Raw genomic sequence first — 22,305 nt, 5'->3', positions numbered from 1 at the left:
GTGCTATGTGATCTTCCATTTCATAATCTACAAAAACCTAAGTTACCTTCTCTCATTTTGGCACATTTTGGGGGTCTCTATACTTATATTTACATGTTTTAGTTTTGCTGAGTTGTAAGCAATTCTAATAAAGACCTTCACAACCAATTTTAAACCCATGTAAAAGTAAAATACTAGTAGCAGATGATACTACCATTAAATTCAGCATTAGCTCAGTAGCTTAAGAAACACCAAAAAAAAAATCTCCCAGTGAGAAGGAGCCCAGGGAAAAAGAAAAGCTGACAAGGAGCTTGAAAGGCCTTCTGGACACACAGGGTGATTTTGATGGTAACATTTGGGGGTTTTGTTGTTTTCTACCATCAAATTCCTCACCCAGATGTGGAGTTGGTGTTGTCCTAAGTGAATAGGGAAAACACAGCCCTGTTGTGTACAAATGAAACATATCTGCTCCCTCAGGGCATGAAAAAGGTAAAAAGGCTGAAATATGGATGGTGCCTAAGTGTTTTTCTAAGGCAATGGTGACAAAACCACCAGGAATTTTCCATCAGCTTTCTGAAATCAAATGTGGGTAATGCAAAAAGTTCTTTGCTCAGTGCCACTGTGGAAGCATTATGCTGATCTTGATACTGTACATACCAAACCCCTCCAGTCACTGCTACTTAGACACAAAACCCTGGTGTACATTCAGCTTCCCTAGCACCCTGGTGCCAGTGATTTTAATTTATTGTAGTCCTGCTGCTGTTGCTCACCTCGATGGAGGATGGTGGGTTGCATCTTTGACAGCAGTGGGATTCAGAGGGGATTGTCCTTCTCTTAAAATTTCATGCTGGTATCAAAGAGAAAAACAAAACAAAATTTTAAGAAAAGGAAAAAATGTTAAGACACCAAAATATTCGAGTCACGCTACTTGGTGAGAATCCCACCCACAGACTCACGGTAATTCTGCGTTCACTCTCTCCAAACTGAGTTGTTGCCACCACCTACTCAAGCCAAAGTCTCCAAAAAAGCTGAAGCTTTTGCTCCATGTGGTGGCCACCATCCCACAGAGTGTGGTGCTAAAAATATTCTGTGGTTTCCAGTTTGCTCTCCATTGCCTATCATGCCAGTGGTCCTCCTCTTAATGGTCTTTCTGGGAAACTACTGCCTTGCTGTGCTTCTGTTACAACCTCAGGCACAATCTCTGAGGGAGACTAAAATTCATGGGTTTTGTAACAGATTGCAAGACTTTATTAGCTATTGATCTTATGTCAGCTGTCGGAGAAAACCTGGAGGAGATGACCACATCTTGAAAAATTAGAGAAAACTGAATCCATAAAAGGGAGCAGAGAAAATCAATTATAGCAATTCACAGGAAAGAATAAAAACGGTGAAGATATGGGTTTTATACATTCATGTCCCTGTTCATTCAATATACTGCATCAGAATTTTACAGATGGGGACCCAGTAAGGAGTCCTGTGATCATCTGAAACCACTTGTAAGTAATATTTTGTGGAAGAGGGAATAAAGACCGGATTGGATTTTGTGCGATTGGTAATTATTCACATTGTTACTTAAGGAAAGAGGATCAACCGGAATTCAAAATTCAAAATTCAAATCCATTACTTTGACCAGCAGGAAAATACACGGGGAAGAACTATTTTCTCACATAGCAGGCGCTGGGCATGAAGCTCTGGGTGGGGGGGAGGTGTAAATCTACGGCTGCAGCTAGGAATTGCTTTACTTCATTCATCTCAAACTGTGCTTTTCACGCTTGGCGAGTTCCTGAGACAAACCACACACGCCGCGTCCCAGCGCGGCGGAGCAGGCGCGCTCTCCCGGCCGCGCTTCCCCCGCGCCCCGCGCCGCGGCGCCGCTGGGCCCCGGAGCGGACAGACGGACGGACGGACGGACGGGCGGACAGACGGGCGGGCTGCGGGGCTCTCTCCACCTGCCCGCGGCCGCCCGCAGTGCCCATGTTCGGGGCGGGCAGGTACAGCATCCCGCGGCCCGTCACCAGGAACCTGGAGGACCTGGACTCGGTGCAGAGCGTCCTGCTGCACAGGTCAGTGCCCGCCGCGGGGAGCGGGGTGCCCGGCACCGCTGCTGCCCGGGACCGCGGCTGTCCGGGATCTCTTCTGCCCGAGATCTCTGCTGCCCGGGATCTCTTCTGCCCGGCACCGCTGCTGCCCGGGATCTCTTCTGCCCGGCACCGCTGCTGCCCGAGATCTCTTCTGCCCGGGATGGCGTCCCCAGCTCGGCAGCCTCCAGGACCCCTGTCCCTCCGCAGGACAGCGGAGCCACCCGAGCCCCAGCGAGCTCCCCTTTTGCGGGGGCTGCCCCTCTGTGCACGGCAAGGGAAGGGAAGGGGAGGCTGCAGGCAGGGAGCAGAGGCGCCCTGGGGTTTCCCTCCCTCCTTCCTGGAGAGAGGAGGATGTGCAGGTGAGGGGCTCTTACATGTGCAGAGAAACGTGCGGATTCTCTTTAACGGATTGATGCTGTTGCATGCATGCCATAAGCGTTCTGAACCCTTCGCTAAGGGCAGGGGATGATGTATTCTAAGTCGCACACAAATCCACGAGGGATGAGAAAGAAGTCCTTAAGTGGATGTGCAAGAGGCGGCACTCTCTACGAGAAGCAGCTGCTTTTCCTCCTGCTTTCACCATCCCTAACGTGCGATTTTCCACGGTATCCCCCTACAAAGGCATCTCGACAATAGGATCTTGCCCAGATCTGAAAGCCACCCTTAATGGCATTTTCTATGTGCTTAGCTGAGAGCCGCAGAAACTTTACGCAGAAAAACGCATCCCATTCAGCAGAATCCAAAAGAAGCTCATCTCCAGTTCTGCTAAAGTGTCTCCTGTTTCTCAGCCACGCTGGTTCATTTCCAGCTGCACAGAAAAAGCTCACGGGCACTTCCAGCGCCAGCTCCAAGCAGCTCTTGCTATGGAAACTAACCAGTGGTTGTTAAGTCGGCTCAAGGCGTGTGAAATCCATTCCTGTGAGCGCTGGGGATGCAAACACAGAGGGCACGCTGCAATCAGCCTGTCCGGCACGGCTCTCTGAGGCTGCTTTATGCACAATAAATGTGCTCTGTGCAAACAGAACCCCGCGGATTTCTCAGTGACTTAACTGAAAATGTTCTGTTTCAGGGCTGGATTAAAAACGTGCTGCCCCGTGGTATTGCTTACGTTCATGTGCTCTAAGTGGAATAAGGCTACTCATGCTTGAAACATTTGCATGTTGACTGACTGCAAATAATGGCTTTCTTTCATGCCTGACATGCCTGCTATGCATAGCAGGTGATCCTAAAAACAGGGCATTTAAAACATGTAAGGTGAAGTAAAAGCAGTAGGAAAAAATATGAAAATTACAACTGCTTTTCATTCTGGAGAAAACTCTTAACTCTATGAGACTGTTTTTTAAAAGAATGGAATGAGTTGTACTGCTCTTCCCAGATTTTTCATGGCTGTCTCCCTGTTGGTTTTGTGTTCTTCTGAAATACCTTTTGTGATGAGAGCTGATACAGAAAGCTTAAGAAGTCAGAATATTCTGTTTCACTTATTGAGCACTAGTGTGTTTGCTCACAAAATTTCTGTCCCTTTGGTCCCAGAGATAGCTTTCATTCTCCGTGGAGTCTGTTTATATGTAAATATCCCAATTAAAACGACAGCCCAGTGTCACTCTTCCATTCATGCCACTTTGCTGTGGATGGTCTCTGCACAGCCCTGTCAGAGGAGATTTTTTAATCACAGTCTTACAGAGTTTTATGGAAACATGGTAATCAAAAAAATCTTAATTATTAAGGAATCCTAGTGAAATATGTATTTTGTCCTTTAAGAAACACTTGGGCAGGCGAGGGGAAAGTTGTGTTGTTGTCATTAATCTTTAAAAAAGAGGAAATTATTTCTGACATATTTTGCTCATGCTGTTCCCTGGAGAAATAAAAAACCCCAGGAATCAACAGCTGAAATATAATGTCACTCATATTTTTTGGCTAGCTTTTCTTTCAGTAAACAGGTGTTAGCAAGAAACACAACTGAAAAACAAAGATGAAACTATTTCCCTCTTAGTTTTATCTGCTTTATCTATGTATCATTTGTATCTGTCCAGTTGTTGGTAGAGCCTTCCTGGAAATATTAAGTGATGTGAAATCAAGAAAGGAAAAAATGAAACATTAACAAATCACTTAGGGCCTGCTTACCTCATTATCACTAATGAAGAGCTGCAATTTGAAGGATGGACACCAGTGTGTCCTATACCCTGTCACCTTTTAACTTCAGTTTCCTTCTGAATACAGGCATGGATCAAGGCAGGCTGTTATTTTTAAAGCACAACAGCTTCTGAAACAGGTTAAGCCAAAAAAAAAAAAAAAAAAAAAAAATAACAACAAGGAACTCTTGCTCAGGAAATAAATTTCCACACATGAAAGCTGTTCTTTGCAGGAACAGCAAATCAAAACAACCTTCAGGCTTTAATTATCCACTGCTAAGTGCTCATTACCCAGTTGTCCAGTGAGGATGAGCACTGATACTGATGCCAGTGATGCCCCCTGGCAGATTTTTACCATCTGCATGTTAAAAACAGCAACTTGGCATAGAAGGCTTATGGATTCCTTAGTGAGGAGCATCAGCCCCAGCTCCTTGGATTAAGTGTGAAGTGTCTGCCAGAAGACAAATTATTTCAAGTTTCATCCTAATATTTATGCCCAAGAAATGACAGGCTTTCCTCTCAAGAGGGATTGTGTGGGAAAATCTGTGTCTTCACTAAAATAAGATCCTGCTGTGTGAGATATATATCCTGCAATCTTTAATTGTTCCCACAGCAGCAGAAATTCCACATTTGTTTCAGCAAAGTCTTTAGGTGGCTCCCAGCTACTCCTCTCGGAGGACCCAAAGCCTTCCATCATCCTTCCATTCCCAATATGCTTATTCCTATAAAATAGCAAGTGGTGTAAAACCACTGGCTCCTTGAGAGAGAGACTGTATTTCTCACTCAGTGAGCAAACAACTGGAACCAATTAATCAGCTCTTGAACTCAGAGAAATTTAACTAACACAGCACCATCTGGCATTGACTATCACTTCTCTACAGAAACACTCCAGTGTGTTGCTCTGTGTATTAGAAGTGCTTGCAAATGTAAGCATAATTAGGGAGGGTGGGACAGTGTATCTCACCTTCTAAATGAAACCATAGTAAAAAAGATTTTTTCATTAGGAAGTGTTTCTGTCTCCCTCTCTGGATAGGTTTGTAGTCTTAATAACCATGCAACAGTAATTTATCTGTGAAATCAGGTCTTCTTCAGGGACTTCAGAATGGCCCTTCAGTACTTAATATAGGTATTTTTACTCCAGTTGAAGCCTTAATCACATGGATGTGAGTCCAAAACATTTCTGTCTGTTAATTCACTTGAAATCACGCTTGCTAATGTACGCTTCCCTAAAGCAATTTCAGGCACAGCAATTTCATCCCAGGATTCTGTCACTCCTCTGTAGTGTTCCAGGGCTATAAAACCTCACTGCTGAAGCTGTGCAAATATCCCACAGAGCAGAGATTAAATCCAGCCCACGAAACATGTTCCAACAATTACTCTCCATCCCTTTCCCAGCTCACCATGTGTGTCCTGCTGGCTTTACTGACACAGCTACACTACAAGCTGTCTGCAGGGCTGCCATAGGGCTTGTTTTTCATGGATGTGAATAATTTAAGTCCTGAAAACCGAGTGGGGGGAGTTTTTTTGTGTGCGTGTCTCGGGTGTGCATGATTTTACACGTGTAGACTGCAGGGGCTGTTTTAAGGCATTTGGGCCTGTCACATCCTTGCTTCTCCCGAGCAGCCCTGCTAAGGAGAAAGTACCTTAATTCCTCACAGCTCGTTAAATTGATACAACAGCACATAAAATAAAGCACAGAGGCATCCTCTTGCTTACCAGCTGCCCTCAAAACCTCTTTTTACCTCGTGTTTCCCCCTCCTGATCAGTGTTTGGTTACAACGCTCTGAGCCTCACCGCAGGACCCCGGAGTTTCGCTGCCGGTGTGTTTTACGGGACGGCTGCTGGGACCTTGCAATGGGGCAACTAAATAAAGTGTGGTGCGGTGCTGTTGAGGCAGGGAAAGGCGTGGAGAGCCGGGGGAAGCCGGGGGATGCCGGGCACACGGCAATTCCCGCGGCCATGGAGGGTTCGCCCCCAGCACGGAGGGACGGCCCCTCATGGCCGGGCGCTCGCGCGTCCCTCCGTTCCCATGGCGATCGGGGCCGCCGGCCAATGGGAGGGCGCGACACGCATCACGTGATCCCCGCCTGGATCAAGGCTGTCATGGCGTCCGCCGGGAGCGGCGCTGCCGAAGGGATGGAGGCGGCCCGGGGAGAAAGCGCTGAGCCCGCGGGAACCGACAGCGACACCGACAGTGACACCGACAGAGACACTGACGGCGGCTCTGGCGGCTCCTCGCTGGCCGCCAGCTCCGAGTAAGGGCGCGGACGGGAGGGGCGAGCCGCGGGGGCTCGGCTGGGGTCCGCCGAGAGGCTGCAGGAGCGCCCCGGCGCTGCTGGGCTGGGCTGGGCTGAGCTGAGCTGGGTTTAGCTAAACTGGGTTTAGCTAAAATGAGGTGGCTGTAGGAGCAGAGAGCAATGCGAGGTTTCAGTGCCTCCCTGCCGAGCCCTGGCGATATCGCTGTATGGGCTCAGGGCGGTCCCTCCGCTGGCTCCTGCATCACCCCTGGGAAACGGAGGGCAAGGAGGGACTTGGCACAGGATGTATCAGGAAAGGTGCAGTTGTTCATCTCAGTGCCCCAAGTCAAAAGGGAGTTGTGTATAATACGTATTTTAAAGTACCTCCGGGGTTTTAATTAATTTGTATATTTTTTAGTCGGGATGAAGTTAACCTTAGAACATCAGCTTGGTCCCCTGTGTCGACAGCTGTGCTTTACACTTCGAATGTGTATTTCACATATCTCCTAAGTCAGAAGGCAGTTCTGTAATAGTACAGATTTTAAACTTATAAATGCAACTTCCAGAGTTTTAGTTATTTGTATGTTTTTTAGCTCGGATGAAGTTAGACCTACAACATTGACTTGGTTCCCTGTGTTAATACAGCGGTGATTGATGCTTCGAATGTGTATTTCACACATCTTCTGTCTAAGTCAGAAGATAGTTCTGTAACAATACACATTTTAAAGGTAAAAAAACACCAGCAACCTCTGGTGTTTAGTTTATTTGTATATCTTTTAATTCGGATGAAGTGAAACTTACAACAATAACTTGGTGGATTGCAGCTTACAGCACCGACTTGGTTCCCTGTGTTAGGACAGCTGTGCTTGACATTTCCAATGTGTATTTCAGGGTCTAATCAATAGCATTTCTTTCAGCATGTTAGTTTCATCAGGCTCTGCAGGGGAAGGGAAAAAAAAAGGTTTAAATGGAGAAGTTAGAATTGTGTTCAAGCCTAGTTTTATTTGTAGTTGCCCTGTACCTCTGGCTCAGAGACAAAGCTGTTGTATCTACCCCTACCTTACTTTATTCCTATATTTATAAACCAGAAGTCAACTGTAACATTTCAGCCTGAAGCCATGGGTTTCTAATATTTTTTATGTTTGGGTTTAATGTTTTGTATGTTTGGGTTTTTTCTTTTCTCAATTCTTTCATTTGAAATGCCATTTTACTGTCATTCTTTATGTATGTTTAGGGGATAAAGCTGTACCACATATTTTAGCACATATCTACTGTAATAACATGTGTAATACTTTTAATAATTTATCTATATAGCAATTTATCCAGCAGAAGTTGAACCCTTTCTAATTTACCTTTCTTCCATGAATGGCCAATATCAATCAGCACAGTTTTTCAGAGATTTATCCCAAAGAGGGAATACCTGTGTGGGATCAGTGAAACTATTCTTAGAGAAATGCAAGCCTTCAAATCTTTTAGCTCCTTTGACTGAAGCTTCCAGTCCTAGAGGCAAGTTGAGGTTATTGTGTAAGCATTTGTTTTGACACAAGAGAAAACAGGTCAAAATTAAATTTTTTTTCTTTTATTTCTTCTTGCCTTGCTTGGTTTAAATTTATCATGGTGCTACAGCATTAGGAGGGAAAACCTCTCATGCTAGGTGCTGAATTGTTTCATATTTGCTTTTCCAGATGTCTGTGTGGATCTCTGTTGGGAAAGTGAGAGATTTTGGGTTTATTTTTTACAGTACAGTTCCTTCTTGACTTCTCTCTGGAGTGGTTCTGTTTGGGTAAACACAGAGTAAACACCAGACATGCCCACAGCATTTTTTTGGCCCATATTGTTCTAATCAAAATAGAGAACAAAGCTGGAGGACTTGAGTGTTTGAACTCATGTCCAGGCTGAAATTTTGACATCTTCCCCAAAGAAGAAACAGCTTTGCCAAAGATCAGTCTTCTTTAAAGAGGGAATAAAATGCTATCATACATAACAGGAATTTTTGCTAATCCAGATGTAATTTCTTTGTAAATTTCTAGTGTTTCCTTTTTTGTTTCCTTTTTTGTTTGTGGGTTTTTTTTTTTTTTGGAGGGGGTGGAGTTGGTTGGTTGGTTTGAGGATTTTTGGTTTTTGTTTGTTTTGGTTGGGTTTTGTTGGAGGCTTTTTGTTTCTTTGTTTTTGCTTAGTTTTGCTTACACATGCCAGAATGTGTGAGTACTCCTTAAAAAACAAACCAAGGAAAAACTTTTCTCATGTTATTTCTTGCCTACCACATTCTGAGAGAAGTTGGACCAGAAAGAGTGTGCCCTTGACAGCCTTTAGGTTCTGTCAGCATTCTGATACTTTCTTAAATAAGAACTCAGGATTTTGGAAATCACAAACTTGGATTTATCCCTCAGGTATTAGCAGATTATCACAAGTGGTGGCTCTTCTTTTAAACTATCTATTTGGGCAAAAAAGCTAAAAATGCAGAGGACATAGGTGATGTTTCTTCTTGTCTGCAAGACCCATAGACTTTTCTCAATAACTGGAGCTCCAGAAAGAGTAATGCCAATGTTTGCTCTATTGTTAGTCCAGCCAGATCCTCTTGTTGAGCCCTTAAAGTTGCTCTGGTGCAATGTCTGTTTAATGTTCTCCATTCAGCTAAACTTTGTCATTTATCTGTGTTTTCAAATTAATAATTCTCTATTTGCACTCTTTATTCAGTAAAAGTAGTTCTAGTGTAAAATGTAGGAATGTGTGTGTACTTTAAACAATTATAATAATTATGATGTAAATCTCCAGTCTCAGTTTTCCTTATATGCTTTGTATGAAAGAGAGAGACCTCTTTCTCATCTGGTTAGGAAGAAATAACTGGTTTTGTCTGTTCCTGAAAATCTTCCATGCAGAACATCCCAGGTAATTAAACCTCTGAGGATTCTTCTTACTTTGGCCATTATGGATTCTCATCTATCTGGAGTAACACTCCATGGTTCTCCTCGAGGTTCATTTGGTTTTTTGCCCTTCAGCAGGCAGTTTTTGGTTTGTTTTGTTTTTCCTCAGCCCAAAGAGCATGATTTCTTTCAGTCTCCTTCCATTTAAATGTGTTTATAAGCTACATCGCATTTGTCTCTTTGTTCTGGGTGTATTCCAGTTATTACATCTTCCTTAAAACCTGCTATCCAAAACTGGACATGGCTGACACATCACTGTTGCCAAATTAGGACAAAAATTTTTTTGCACTGTGCTGATGATGTTTCTGTTATATCCTAGAGCTGCTTTGCAGAAATGTCTTGCTCTTGCCTTTGGGTGATCCACACCAGCTGCCAGATCTGTTTCTGTAGCAGTGCTGCTGCCTCTTTGCATTTTTAGTGTGCATTTTTGCAGATGCTATTTGGAACTTGGCTTTTAAAAACTGTTCCCTAGATTTCATCTTAGATTGTTTTGGGGTTTTTTTTAATGTTAAATCTAAGTGATTTTTAAAATGTTTAGCTTCTCTTTCCAAAGGCTTAACTTTGCTGGCAGTGCAAAGTGGGTTCCCATAGCATTACAGAATATCCTGAGTTAAAAGGAGCCCACAAGGATAAACAAGTCCATCTTCAGGCTCTGCACAGGACCACCTCGAAAAATCATGCCATGGTTATATTACAAATGCATAAAGGAAAAAATAACAGGAGAGAACAAATAGAATGGAATTTTTTCTCTTAAGAGAAAATCCCATCATGCACATGAATGTAATTACTAATTAAAACTTGCACGTCAATGAAATGTTTGTTTTCTGAAAAGAGAATACTGCTTTTTGCAATGGCTGTTTTCCTCTAAGGAAAACAGAAGAAATTTGAAGAAACTATTTTACTGGTGAGAGGGATTTCTCTCCTTGCCATATCCATCATTTATCTAAAACAAGCTGTAATCCTTGTGGCAGACTTAAAGCAGCAGAGCTGTCAATGTTCAGGAGGCAACAATTATTTTTCCTGCTTTTTATTCAACCCTTGCATTCTCTCTGTCCCCTCCCTACTTAAAATAATCAGATCTCACTTGCACAGTGATCTTCCTTATCAGAACTCATTGATCATTCTTTCTTTTCCAGTGATCTTGAGCCTGAGTGGTTGGATAGTGTGCAGAAAAATGGAGAATTATTTTATTTAGAGTTAAGTGAAAGTGAAGAAGAAGTTCTGCTTCAGAACAGCTGTCCAGAAATGCCAGCAGTGAATCATGTCAGGTTTCGTGAAAACGAAGCTGAAATCATTCAAGAGGGATCACGAAAGGAAAGGAAGTATGAACTGAAGAAATGGACCAAAATGCTAAAAAAGAAGAGTCTTTTACCAAAGAGTTGTGGTAAGAAAGGCAGTGGAAGCTGCAATGAGCACCCCTCTGGTCCTACTTCCATACTGAAGCACCGCTCTGCTCAGAAAATGGGTGTCACTGTTCAGCACAAGTACAAAGATGTGTCTGTGTATGTAAATCCCAGAAAACTCTCCAGTGCTGGGGAAGAAGAGCAGCAGAGGCTGCTGGAAGCCTTAGTAGGGATTGTCCATCAGTCCTCATGGAGCAGCAGAAGAGTGGAAAAACAAGGCAGGAAGGATAAAGCCACCAGAGGAGTCAGTGAAGAGAAGCTTGTGGTACATGGCTTGGTGCCAGGTAGTTCTGCAATGAAAACTGGTCAAATCCTGATTGGTAAGTAACTGAAGGAATAGCCAAGTGCTGCACTCTTCCTTTAATGTGAAGATTTGTGGCGTTTTTGCTGTTAGAGGCAGCTGACTTGAATATTCTTGAGACGTAAGCAATTACATCAGTTCTGCAGGGGTTGTTTTATGTCATTGCATCTTCTGATGGTTTGGTACTCAGTCAGTTTTTCTGTGTTACTGCTTTTTAGAACATGTGGCATAACCTAAAAGGTGTTAGTTAATACAGTGAGGAGATGAGCATCCCTTAGTGTTCAGAGACTGGGCAGCTTGGAGCAAGAAATACCCCACAACCACCTTTGACTTAGGATTTTAGCTGAGGATTTCCTCAGTAGCTAAGTGGGACTGGAGCAAAACTATAGCCTGGCAGATACTGCATTTAGATTTCCTTTTTCTCCACAGCCATCCCCCTTAGATAAAAAGCTTTGCTTATATATGCTATATGGATTTTGTATCATAAAAATGAGGGGAGAAATACTGAGTAAGATAAATTCTTACATTACAAACTTTCCCCACAGCCTTCTTTGGTTATTTTTCTATTTAGCAAGTCCAACAGCAGCTTCCTCAGCAGTTGTGACTTTGGGAGGCTCCAAATGCATGGCAGGGCTGCAGTTTGGGGAGGCAGTGAGCCAGTACAGCCTTTGTGGTGGTTTGGCAGTCAGGCCCTTCCATGAGCTGATGAAATAAGCTGGCAGCAAACTCACCCAGAAGAGAAATTGGCTGTCTAGTATTTTGCTGGTGCAGTAAGTTAAACTTGGGTCACAGAAGGTCTGACAGGCACCCAAATGTGAATGATGGAGGGGAATAAACTGCTGTCAGGGGTAATGAGGGAGCAGAAATACTCTCACTCCCAGCACTGAGGCCACTCAAAACTTGGCACTCACAGGACATCAACCTCAGAGACAGTAAATGTAAGACAACCAGGCCACATCTGTAAAGGGTGAAAGATTATTTAATTACCCTTGGAGATGGTTGCTCACAGAGTGGGAGAACAAAGATGTGAGGTTGGTTAGAAGATCATTAAAAATCTTAATGCTATAAGTGTAGGGGGATACAGTATGGGTAAATGAAGGTGGTACAGAATGTAATCTTATCCCCCAAAGAGTTGCAGCTGAGCCAATTACTAAAGATTAGGAGCAGGCCTGATGTTAACAGGTCACACCTGTAGCCAATAAGAGCAGTGGTATAAAAGAGTGGATTGGTGGGATCTGGAGTCAGATGGCTGCTGCAAGGACCAGGAACAGTCAGTGCTCAGAGGAGCTGCCTGTGAGAAACATTGAGGAGGTATGGAACTGTGGTGTTATGGAACTTTTGCAATGTACTGATAATAGAACTCCTGCAATATAATGAGAACAAATGGTGGCCCCAATGTGATTCAGGAAAAAGGAGTTGCCTATATGACCCTGTGGATTTGAGATAGCCCTGTGGATTCGGGGAAACAGGATTTGACTATATTAACCCTGTGAATTCGAGGAAGAGGACTTGGCTACTAAACTATTGGTAAAATATATCAATTACAGCTATTAGTGTTTGTTAAATAGGAGTATAAAAGATTTTGAAGAAAAGTAGTTTGTATACTGAGAAAAGCTACAAAACTGAACCAGCACTCAGAAATACATATTTGTCCTGTGATATGTTGTCTGAGCATCTGTATAACTATTGGTTTTAAATGAAATATATGAATAAATCATAATGTTAATTTATTTGAATATGTACTTCTAGAAATGCTGCAACTCTGTAATTAAAAGAAAAAGGGGGGATTGTAGGGGGATACAGTGTGGGTAAATGAAAGGTGGTATAGAATGTAATCTTACCCCCTAAAGAGTAGCAATTACTAAAGATCAGGAGCAGGCCTGATGTTAACAGGTCACACCTGTGGCCAATAAGAGCACTGGTATAAAAGAGTGGATTGGTGGGATCTGGAGTCAGATGGCTGCTGCAAGGACCAGGAACAGTCAGTGCTCAGAGGAGCTGCCTGTGAGAAACACTGAGGAGGTATGGAACTCTGGTGATGTGGAATCCTTGCACTATAATGATAAAAAAACCTTTGGTGTATAAGACAACACCCTTGCACTATAATGATAATAGAACTCTTAATATATAAGACAGCATATAAATATCACAAATCCCTCAAAGTCAGCATGAGCTCTTTTGAAATTCCAGTGTTGTATGTGTAAAAAGGCAGCACATCATGCTTCAACTGGCTGACTGCTCCAGCATGAGTTTTTGGTAGAGATGCTGAAGAATACTCCAGAGGGAGACTTGGATAACTTTCAAATTTTACCAGCAAGAACTGATTAGTCAAGATGTGGGGGATGTGAGGGAGGAGAGAGCAAGTTTCCACTTGATCTGCTTAAGGGTGTTTAATCTAATTAGTGTAAGAGTGGGTGTTTGTAACCTGGGAGTTAATTTGGGAACACAGATTTGCATATAACATTTTTCTGAGGGCAGGTGTGAAGTCTCAGCAGTGTAGGCAAGTACCAGATCCAGGAGATCAAGGTGACCTGATCAGGGACAGCGTTTCATCTGCTGCACTTAATGCTTCCCAGAGCTGGTGGGGACAAAAACTGTAGGGTTTTTTGTTTGTTTCTAATAGAAAAACGTTTAACTTCATCTAAGAGGAGTCTTGCACTTTATTATGTCCCAGGCTATCATCAGCCCTTTTTTTGCACATTGGGAATGAAATAGTTTTAAGCATACTGGGGTTATTCAGCTCATAACTGGGAAAATGAGCTGTTTTCAGTGCCAACAGTGGAAAATATATAATTTTCATATAAAAATACTTTCAAATTATATATCTGTAGTGAAGCTGAGTACTCTGGAATTTTTATGTGGTGTCTAGAAATAGGGATGCTTTGCATAAATTAGATGCTCAGATTTCAGTCTTGTCTGCATAAAGAATATACAGTAAAAAAATGCTGTTCTTGTCAAAAATCTGTTGGGTTTACTGCTTCTGTACTGCACATGACAGCATGGGATAGCTGTGGTGTACACCTAGAGCCTGATTTAGAAGCGACTAGAGTTCAATAGGTAGCTCCTCAGATCATCACAGCAGCTGAAGCTGGACAGAAAGTTCAAGCACAATAACAGCAGAACTTTGCCTTTCAGTTGTTCTTGATCAAAGCAGGTTTTAGGAGTCATATGGGGAATTGCAGAAACAGCCAGTAAAGGATGGTTTTGTGCTCAGTCTAAAGCTGAAGAATTAGCACCAAGTGAGCAGCTTCTTAGGTCATCAAAATGAGGAATACCTGATCAGCACAGCATGATGCCTGCTGGCTGCTCTGCTTATTACTTTGTTTATAGCCAGTGACCTGTATGTGTATAAACATTAACCTGTTCTTGTTTAGCTTTATAATATTTCAGTGGTCCAGACCAGTTTGGCAGTAGTCTTTTGTGAGCCAAATCCAAATTATATTTTCCTTTAAAAACACATACTTTAAAATGACATCTGGTTGTCTTCCTGGTCACCAGTTTGCAGCACTCATTTTGACTCACAAAGTGGTTTATGCTTCAGCATTTTTAGGAGTAACTTCTTTTTCCGTCCTTAATAATCACTTTCCTCAGGTGGCTTCCCCTATTTCTTTTGAAATGTGTGTCCTTTATAGCTTTGAACACTTCAAACATCTGTTTATTATTTGCACAACACACTTTAATTTTTGGTTTGAAGATTGCATATGGAAGTTGTAACTCTTGTTGCTGTACTTTATTAACCAAGTGGAATGCAGGCACTGACCATATGAAAGTAAACACAGCAGTTTTGCAAGCTAAAAAACCCTGCTGCTTTGTAACTCCAAGAAGATGGCACTCTATCCATGTGTTGTTTATCAGTTCCTTTATTTATCTCTTTGTTTTTATGTTTAGCAGGCCAGCATCCATCTTAAATTTTCAAAACCGAAAAGCCCTCATTGATTTTTAAACTCGCTGCCACTTTGATTTTGGTTAGGATGAAATAGAGTTGCTTCTGTCTTTTTAAGTGCTTTTTAAGTGTCTTTTGTATTTTTGGCAAAACTTTTTCCTTGCTTCAGTTAATTTGTAACATGATGCAGAGCTTGGTCTGCTGTCGAAAACTTGAGCATATCTTCAAAAATGAAAACCTCAAAAAACGTTTAGATCCTCACAAAAAAGGGTTGTGATAGGTAATGCCATTATAATTTGGCTCCCAGTCCCCTTCAAATTGAAACATGTTGGCTTCATGCCAGGGAAGAGTTCTTTTAAATGCTGTTGAGCATCATTTTTATCATAAAAAAAGTAAAAAATTAATTCCAGTGACACTGAAAATGCAGTAAAGCTCTTTTCACCAGCAAAATGTACTGTTGTTATCCTCTTTGAAAGAATCTTAATGCTCTCATAGCCAAATAGCTCAGCATCAATCTTCTCAGTATGATACTTTCTCAGTGTGCACAATTGTAAAATAACTCCCCACTGACAAGAAGTAATTGTGTTTGGTAGTAAAGATGGGCTATAATAATCCAGTTTTGAACATGTATGCAAAAGCTACAGCTGCTATTGCAGATTTCAATTGAAAGGTCTATGTCCTTAGAGTCCTGTCAGGAAAAAAAGCCCTTGAAAGGACCAAAATACTGGGAGAGATTGTGATTTATATGTGGAATTACCATACATGGTGTATTGGTTGAAAAGGCTCTCCAGAGTAGACATGTTGGGCTCACAGGATGGAAACAGAGTTTGTGTAAGCTTTGCTGTGCTCTCACTGTGGCATTTGGGATGTGGCTTTTATTCTTTTACTCTCCTCTTGAGGCACAGCAGCACTGGTGTGGATGAAAGCAGCCTGCTAACATATAAAACAAGTAATTGATCTGCCTTTCTTCAGTCGAAATGCATTCCATAGTTTGCCTTTTTTGGAAAGGCATATGGGAACTTTTCTAAGTGCTCCCACCAACTCATTACCAAGAATGGAGAAAACTAAATATCAGGATTCCATGACAAAAGTGTCCTCCATCCTCTCCCATGGGAACCATTTGATTTTCATGATATCAGGAAAAAAAAATGTGCCCTTCCCATCACAGTATGGAAGTTGTGCTCAATTGCTGGTCAGTGTCCCTGGGCTTAATCCAGTAGGGACCTACTTTTGGAGATGGTGCTTGCAGGTTTATCTCTAGGGAAGGGATGGTTAATAGAAGTCATAGTCTTGAGCCTCAAGTGGCAAAGAGATAGGCAGCTCTGAAATAAACGTTCTAGGGATGTCAGCAGTGCCAAAGACTTGGCTAAACTCTGTCCTTAAAGAGGCAGGAATAATTCCAGCAGCTGTGTGCAGACTGGGTGTTTGAGATCAACACAGACTGGTCTGAGTTGCTGCTGACTGGGTGGGAGAAGTCTCTTCTTATGAGGAGAAATAAAATAGAGAGAATTCTGTTTCATCACTCAGGTCGAGTTCAGCCCTGCTTAATGATGTGCAGAGAACATGCATGGATGTCTTAAAGTTTCTTTGTGAACTGAGAATCCTTCCACAGTAAGTGACAGCCCTGAAAAGCTTGATCATTGATGATTATGACATTTAAGTAAAGCTTACTTCATTCCTTGAGAAGAGTCACAGGATCATAGAGCAGTTTGGGTTGGCGGGGTCCCTGAATGTCATCCAGTCCTTTGCCCACACCACAGCATCCAACCTGGCCTCGGGCACTGCCAGGATGGGCAGCCACAGCTCTGCTCAGCACCCTGTGCCAGGGCCCCACCACCCTCACAGGGAACTCCCTCTTCCTAATACCTAATCTAAACTGTTTTCTTCCAGAAGGACTTGTCTGTTTTCTGAAGGTACATTTGTAAGGAATGATATCCTGGAGCTGCCTGAAGACAATTCCTTTGCTCTGTTGCAGTGGTGGTTCATGAGTGATCCTTTAGTCTGATGTTTCTCCCTATATCTTTAATTCAATGATGTTTTAGATTGGGATGGTTTCACTTAAATCTGCAGACCATTGAGTTAGACTAACTTAAACAATTGCCAAAGCTATTTATTTTGTATTATATTATATATACACTTTGATTTCACTTAACATGAATTATTTAAGCATTAGGTAAGTGAAATTAGATTAAACTTAATACAATTGCATTGATTTTTTTAACATAATTAATGTCTGAAGACCTGGATTTGTCTTTCTGTAAGTTTTTCACACTGCTAAAGGGCAAGAAACAATTCTCAAACAAAATGTAGATGTCAAGCTCTTACAAAGTACAACTTGCATGTATTAACTCTTTCCCTGCAGTTAATTATCACACTGAGTAGATCTTGTGGTCATGTCCTGCTTTAAGACTACTCTGGGTTCATCACTTGACACAGCTCATACTTTGCCCAGTGATGTTATTTATTCTGATACTTCATAGTCTCTATTCTTTGACTGCTGTTGTGGGTGGCAAAAAGAAAAGTAGCAAAAAATGCAAACACTCCACCCCCAGTTCTGGAAAATCCACACTAATCAGTAAAGATTTTCTGTTGTGTATCAAGTTGCTTTTCTTTGATACAGGATTTTCTGGCAGAAGAAAGGCAGCCTTGCAGGGCTGCTTGGGCTGTGTGCTCTGGAAAAGTGTTCCATGTATGGTCCATGATTACATTTTTACCAATTGGATGGAATAAATATTTACTGCTGCAATGCAAGTTTTACATGTGTACATTAGGCATTGAGTAAATAAAACCCTTGGAGTGTGTAACATGTAAATACTGATGGCTCTTCTCCCTTCCAAGTGGCTTTGTCAGTTCCACCCTGGTGGTTCCAAAACATTGCCTCAAGTGCTCAGGTGTGGATCCTGGTCTTCACAAAGTGTGTGCAGCTCCCCTGGATGGCTCTACAGCAGAATTCCTAAAGATCCAGTCAAACAAACAGAACACAAACAACTTTTGTTTGAGCAGATGAGTTTAAGATGAGTACAAGAGCAATTTATGCTTTCTCTTGTAGTTGTGGGTAATGATCTGTAATACAGTGTTCTTAGCAAAGAACATAGTAATCCTGTTTATAATTCTTGTTATATTAGAGTAGCCTGAGTGCTCTGCTTTTCATTACTAATTTTCATGTCCTGGGGCTCTGGCATGGACTTACTGAGTTCCTTTTAAATGCTGTTTAACTTTGAGCTTTTCTGTCTTTGAATTACTGTTGTGTTGAAGATTTGACAGACTAAAACTTAACTGTGCTGTGCATCAAGAAACACAGTTTAGGGAGAGAGCTGTTTCTTGAAAAAGAAAGCTTTAAGCATTTTTATATGTAGAATAAAATGTAGCCTTTTCTTGGTTTTGCATTCAGAGAGAGTAGGAATTTCCCTTTAATGTAAAAGAAGTGTGAGCAACTGATTACCTGGTGTATTAAAGAGGAATATTGCTTGGATTTTGGAGGTAATCAGTGTGTTCTTATTGATGGTGAAGAAGGATGTTCTGTCTCTTGTTGGCCTTGATTTTGATCCCTGCTGATTTTGAGCAATCGACCTTGTACCTGGGAAAAATCCCAGTTGCAATTTGCAGGTATTTAAAACCAAGGTAGAACATAGAAATAATGGTAGCTGCCAGTCTTCTTCTGAACTTGAGCATTCTGTGGCCTTGAATAGATTCTCAGGGAGTGGAAAGACCTCAGAGACTCAGGCTGTGCTTTTCCATGGTGTGCATGTCATTAGCACTGTGTCACTTGGAGCTGAGCAAGTCTTCTCCCTGGAAAATTGAAATGCACACTGAACCTTACAGTGCTTTATTTCTGCACATCTTTCTTGCCAAGCCCAGGCTTAAAATGTAACTATGCTGAACAAGTAGCAAACATCTACTTAAATATAACAAATGGACATCTGTGACAGCTGGAATGGCATGTTAATTATTTTTTAATAACTTTGTTTTGCTCTGTATTGTGATGGAGTAGCAACTGAATTTCTCATGTCTTGTCTGTTCCACCTCCAGGAGATGTTCTTGTTGCTGTAAATGATGTCGATGTGAATTCTGAAAACATAGAGAGGGTTTTGTCTTGCATTCCAGGTCCTATGCAGGTACAGTATACAGTACTATTGAACATTTATTCCAAAAATCCTCTCTAAAAGGTAGTACTGCTTCTAGCCCTTTTTTTCCTGAGGAAACAAAATTTAGGTGGCCTTTTTCTTAAAACCTCCTCCATTATCTTTTAACTGCGTTTCTTGACTTCAGTCAGAGTAGAAATTTCAGAGTTTAATTCTGATAAAAATCAGAATCAGAAAAATTCTATGAAAATAGGTGCTGATGTCTAGCTGAAAAATCAACAGGTCAGCAGAGTAGTAGTGGGGGTTATTTTGCCAGTTACTGTGTTTAAAATGGTAATAATTGCTCTGAAAATACTTAAATAGAAATAATTATATCTTCATCAATAAACAAGACTCACAAACCACAACAGTAAAAACAAGCCTGAGTTAATATGGAGTGCTGTTAAAAACATTTAAGAGCATTTAAATTGTAAAATTGATACTGGTTTAATACTTAAATACAAAAATTAATTCTTGGGGTTCTAAGAGATGTTCGATTGAATACTTTCAAGATCTTTCAAAACTCCGCAGTGATGAAACTGATAGAAGTTAGCAATAAAAATTGGTACCAAGAAAAGTTCAAAAAAATCTGATAAATGATATTTTTTTCCCAAAACTTAATGCATAGATCTTCCAGCTGAATAATTTTGGAGCTCTAATGAAGAATTGAAGAAGTAATGAAGAATTAGATAGCTGTTTCAGAGCTAAGCCAGGAGAATGTTACTTACCTAGGATGTTACTAGCATAAAATGGAATCTTTTGAGTTATTCTGCTTAAATACACTTGATGATGGACAGGAAGACAAAATAAAAGTTGAAACTTTTATGTGTATGAGGTGTGAGCAGGAGCAGGTTAAAAATTCAAGTGTCTCTTGGTAGTTTTTCTTCAGGTAGAATATACAAGGTAATTATAATAATAGACATATTTTATAATCCATAGATTTTTCAAAGTGGAAATTTGTTTTCTTGAACACAAAGGTCTATTTGCAAGATTCTGTGGAAATTATATCTTCAGTTGCAGTGAGATTGAGTGCTGGGGATGTCAGTTGAGGAAGCTTTCCAAGATATCTGACAGCCTGAAGTTTCCCTGAGCTCCTGGAGCCGTGGTCAGGTACTGGCAGAGCTCCATGGGAGAAAAGCCTTGGACCAAACAGAGAGTTGCTGTAACTGTCATTAAATACAGAATGATGAAAAAGGCAGAGATGATGCAGTGTGTGTGATTGCACCCTCTCCAGATGAGGGTGTGGGTATTTCTGGTTGCCCAAATGCAGCCCTTGACAGAGCAGTTCTGGTGATGCAGTGTCAGTGTTTGCTCTGTCAGTAAATCTGTCAGGCAGGCAGAGATGACTTGAATTGTGGAACAGTTTGTCATGGTGGCTTTCCAAATCCTTTCATTAAAGTGCAATTATTCCTTTTCCACTGTGCAGCTTGAGTCAAGCCAGACAAGTGGTGGCTAGAATAGACTAGTGGAGATGTAAATACAGACTTCTGGGTTTTTTGCAATGTACTACACTGCAGTCGTGCTGCTGAAGGAACAGAGGGTTGTTGTAGCTGACATTTTGTAATACAAGCCAAATTGTTACTGTGTTTTCATTCATCTTACCTTGCAGAATATCAAAAAATATGCGATTTAATGCCTTTTTACTTATGTTATTTCTGTAAGTGAAGTCCCTATTCCTCTGGATTCATGTTAAAAATTGCTGGAATTTTAAAAACTTGACTACCTAGATTCAATTGCACTGTGTGACATAAAATATCTCATTATTGTATTTCCAGAATTTTGTTTTTCTTACCTCAGTTTAGACAACTAGATCTAGGCTTGTAAGGGCTGGTTTAGTGCATTTAGTGAGTAATAGTGAGTAATAGAAGTCCAAGTGCTACATTAGTCCTTTCAAAATAGTTGCTGTTTCCTAGCACCACAAGACAGAGAATACAGAATAGGAAAGGCAAGACATGCTGAAGGAATATACTCTTCTTTACTCTGATACTCAGAAGTTGCAGAACCATTTTACTCAAAACTTGCTAAAACTATCCAGCCTGAGGCAAACATCTAGAATGAGAAATTTCAGCCTGAAACTTTGAGTTGCAGTTGTGCAGACCATAAGCACATGGCAAACAGATACTGGGAACAGGAAGCAGCAGGCAGCCTTTAAAAGGCAGGCAGTGCCCCCAGCTCCATCTGTAATGAAATCCATCTTCCAAGCATGCAGCTTTCTTGCAGATGAAATCATGCCTTTCTGGGGCAGGCCAGTGGCACAACAGCTCCGTTTTCTGTTTCTGCACTGAGAAATGTATAATGGTATTAGGAAGCAGATTAAATACAGAGTGACCTTCCAGTCATTACTTTCCAGCTTCCAGCAAGGACTTGTAATATCAGTTAAGGGTTTCTATGTTCTCCTTTGTTTCTTAAAATTCCTTTGACCTCCACAGCATTCTGGGGCAGTGATTTATGTGACTGACTTGTATTATGTTAATTATCACTGGCTTTCAAATTGATATCTAACCAAGTGCATGTCAGACCCCTGTGTTCCTGTGTTCTGAGAAGAAGTTAATTGTTCATGTCTTACCCTGCCATGGCTCTGGAGAGCTCTGTCATGTTCCACTTTGTCACCTTCCCTAAGCAGAAAATGATGATCTATGTCCCTCACAGTGTGCTGTTGATGCCACCTTCTTGCCATTTGATTAAATTCTTCTTGAGAAATGTTATAAGTATTGAGAACATGAGCATGAAATATAGAGTGGAATATTAATGCTTTTCTCATTCTTCATGTCATTTTCTCTTTTCTGTTGTGCATTGAGCTGATTTTCTTCAGGAGAAATGGAATCAAAGCTGTGGAAGATTTCACAATCACTACTTATAAAAGGGGACTTGAGTAGTCATGTTTAATCAGATCCTATGCACTGCTCAGGATGAAGATTGATTTCTTCTCCACAAAAAAAAAGTATATATATTTAGGATATGTTGAAATGCAGTCTCTTGGTCCATTTCTATTCAGGGATGTGGGAGGCAGCATGGATGACTCCAGACTGAGAGAGAGTTAAAGCTCTGTTCAGTCCAGTTTGTTTTGAGCTCTTCCCTGGAAGATCCTATGGTTGTGTCTCTTAAGACAAGACAGACTAAGTTTGTTTTTATTTTAATTGAGAGACTCCAAGATAGACTGCAGCAAGAATGACATCTGTGTGTCATTAATGTAGAGACTGTAGCCTGAGTGTCATGACTAAATGCCCAGAGACAAGATGCAGCAGAA

General features: G+C 41.5%; 1 protein-coding gene across 3 annotated transcripts in view; it reads left to right on the top strand.

Annotated features, from left to right (window-relative positions):
- Nucleotides 1-1,647: 1,647 nt before the first annotated feature.
- The window catches only part of INTU (inturned planar cell polarity protein), a 40,313-nt gene continuing 19,655 nt past the window's right edge, over nt 1,648-22,305 (top strand). The window contains exons 1-3 of one of the 3 annotated variants that reach the window (XM_074542015.1): nt 1,648-2,042; nt 10,487-11,073; nt 18,967-19,052. In XM_074542015.1, the coding sequence (XP_074398116.1) occupies nt 1,663-2,042; nt 10,487-11,073; nt 18,967-19,052 (1,053 nt within the window). In that variant the 5' untranslated portion in view covers nt 1,648-1,662. Of the gene's footprint in view, nt 2,043-5,978; nt 6,445-10,486; nt 11,074-18,966; nt 19,053-22,305 lie in introns of those variants that run through there. The other 2 variants (XR_012580570.1, XM_074542016.1) reach the window with 2 other exon arrangements.

The sequence above is a fragment of the Zonotrichia albicollis genome, chromosome 5 (genome assembly GCF_047830755.1).
Source record: "Zonotrichia albicollis isolate bZonAlb1 chromosome 5, bZonAlb1.hap1, whole genome shotgun sequence".
NCBI classification, from domain to species: domain Eukaryota; kingdom Metazoa; phylum Chordata; class Aves; order Passeriformes; family Passerellidae; genus Zonotrichia; species Zonotrichia albicollis.
The sequence above is the reverse complement of the archived record's forward strand: the minus strand, read 5'-3'. Positions and strand labels throughout refer to the sequence as shown.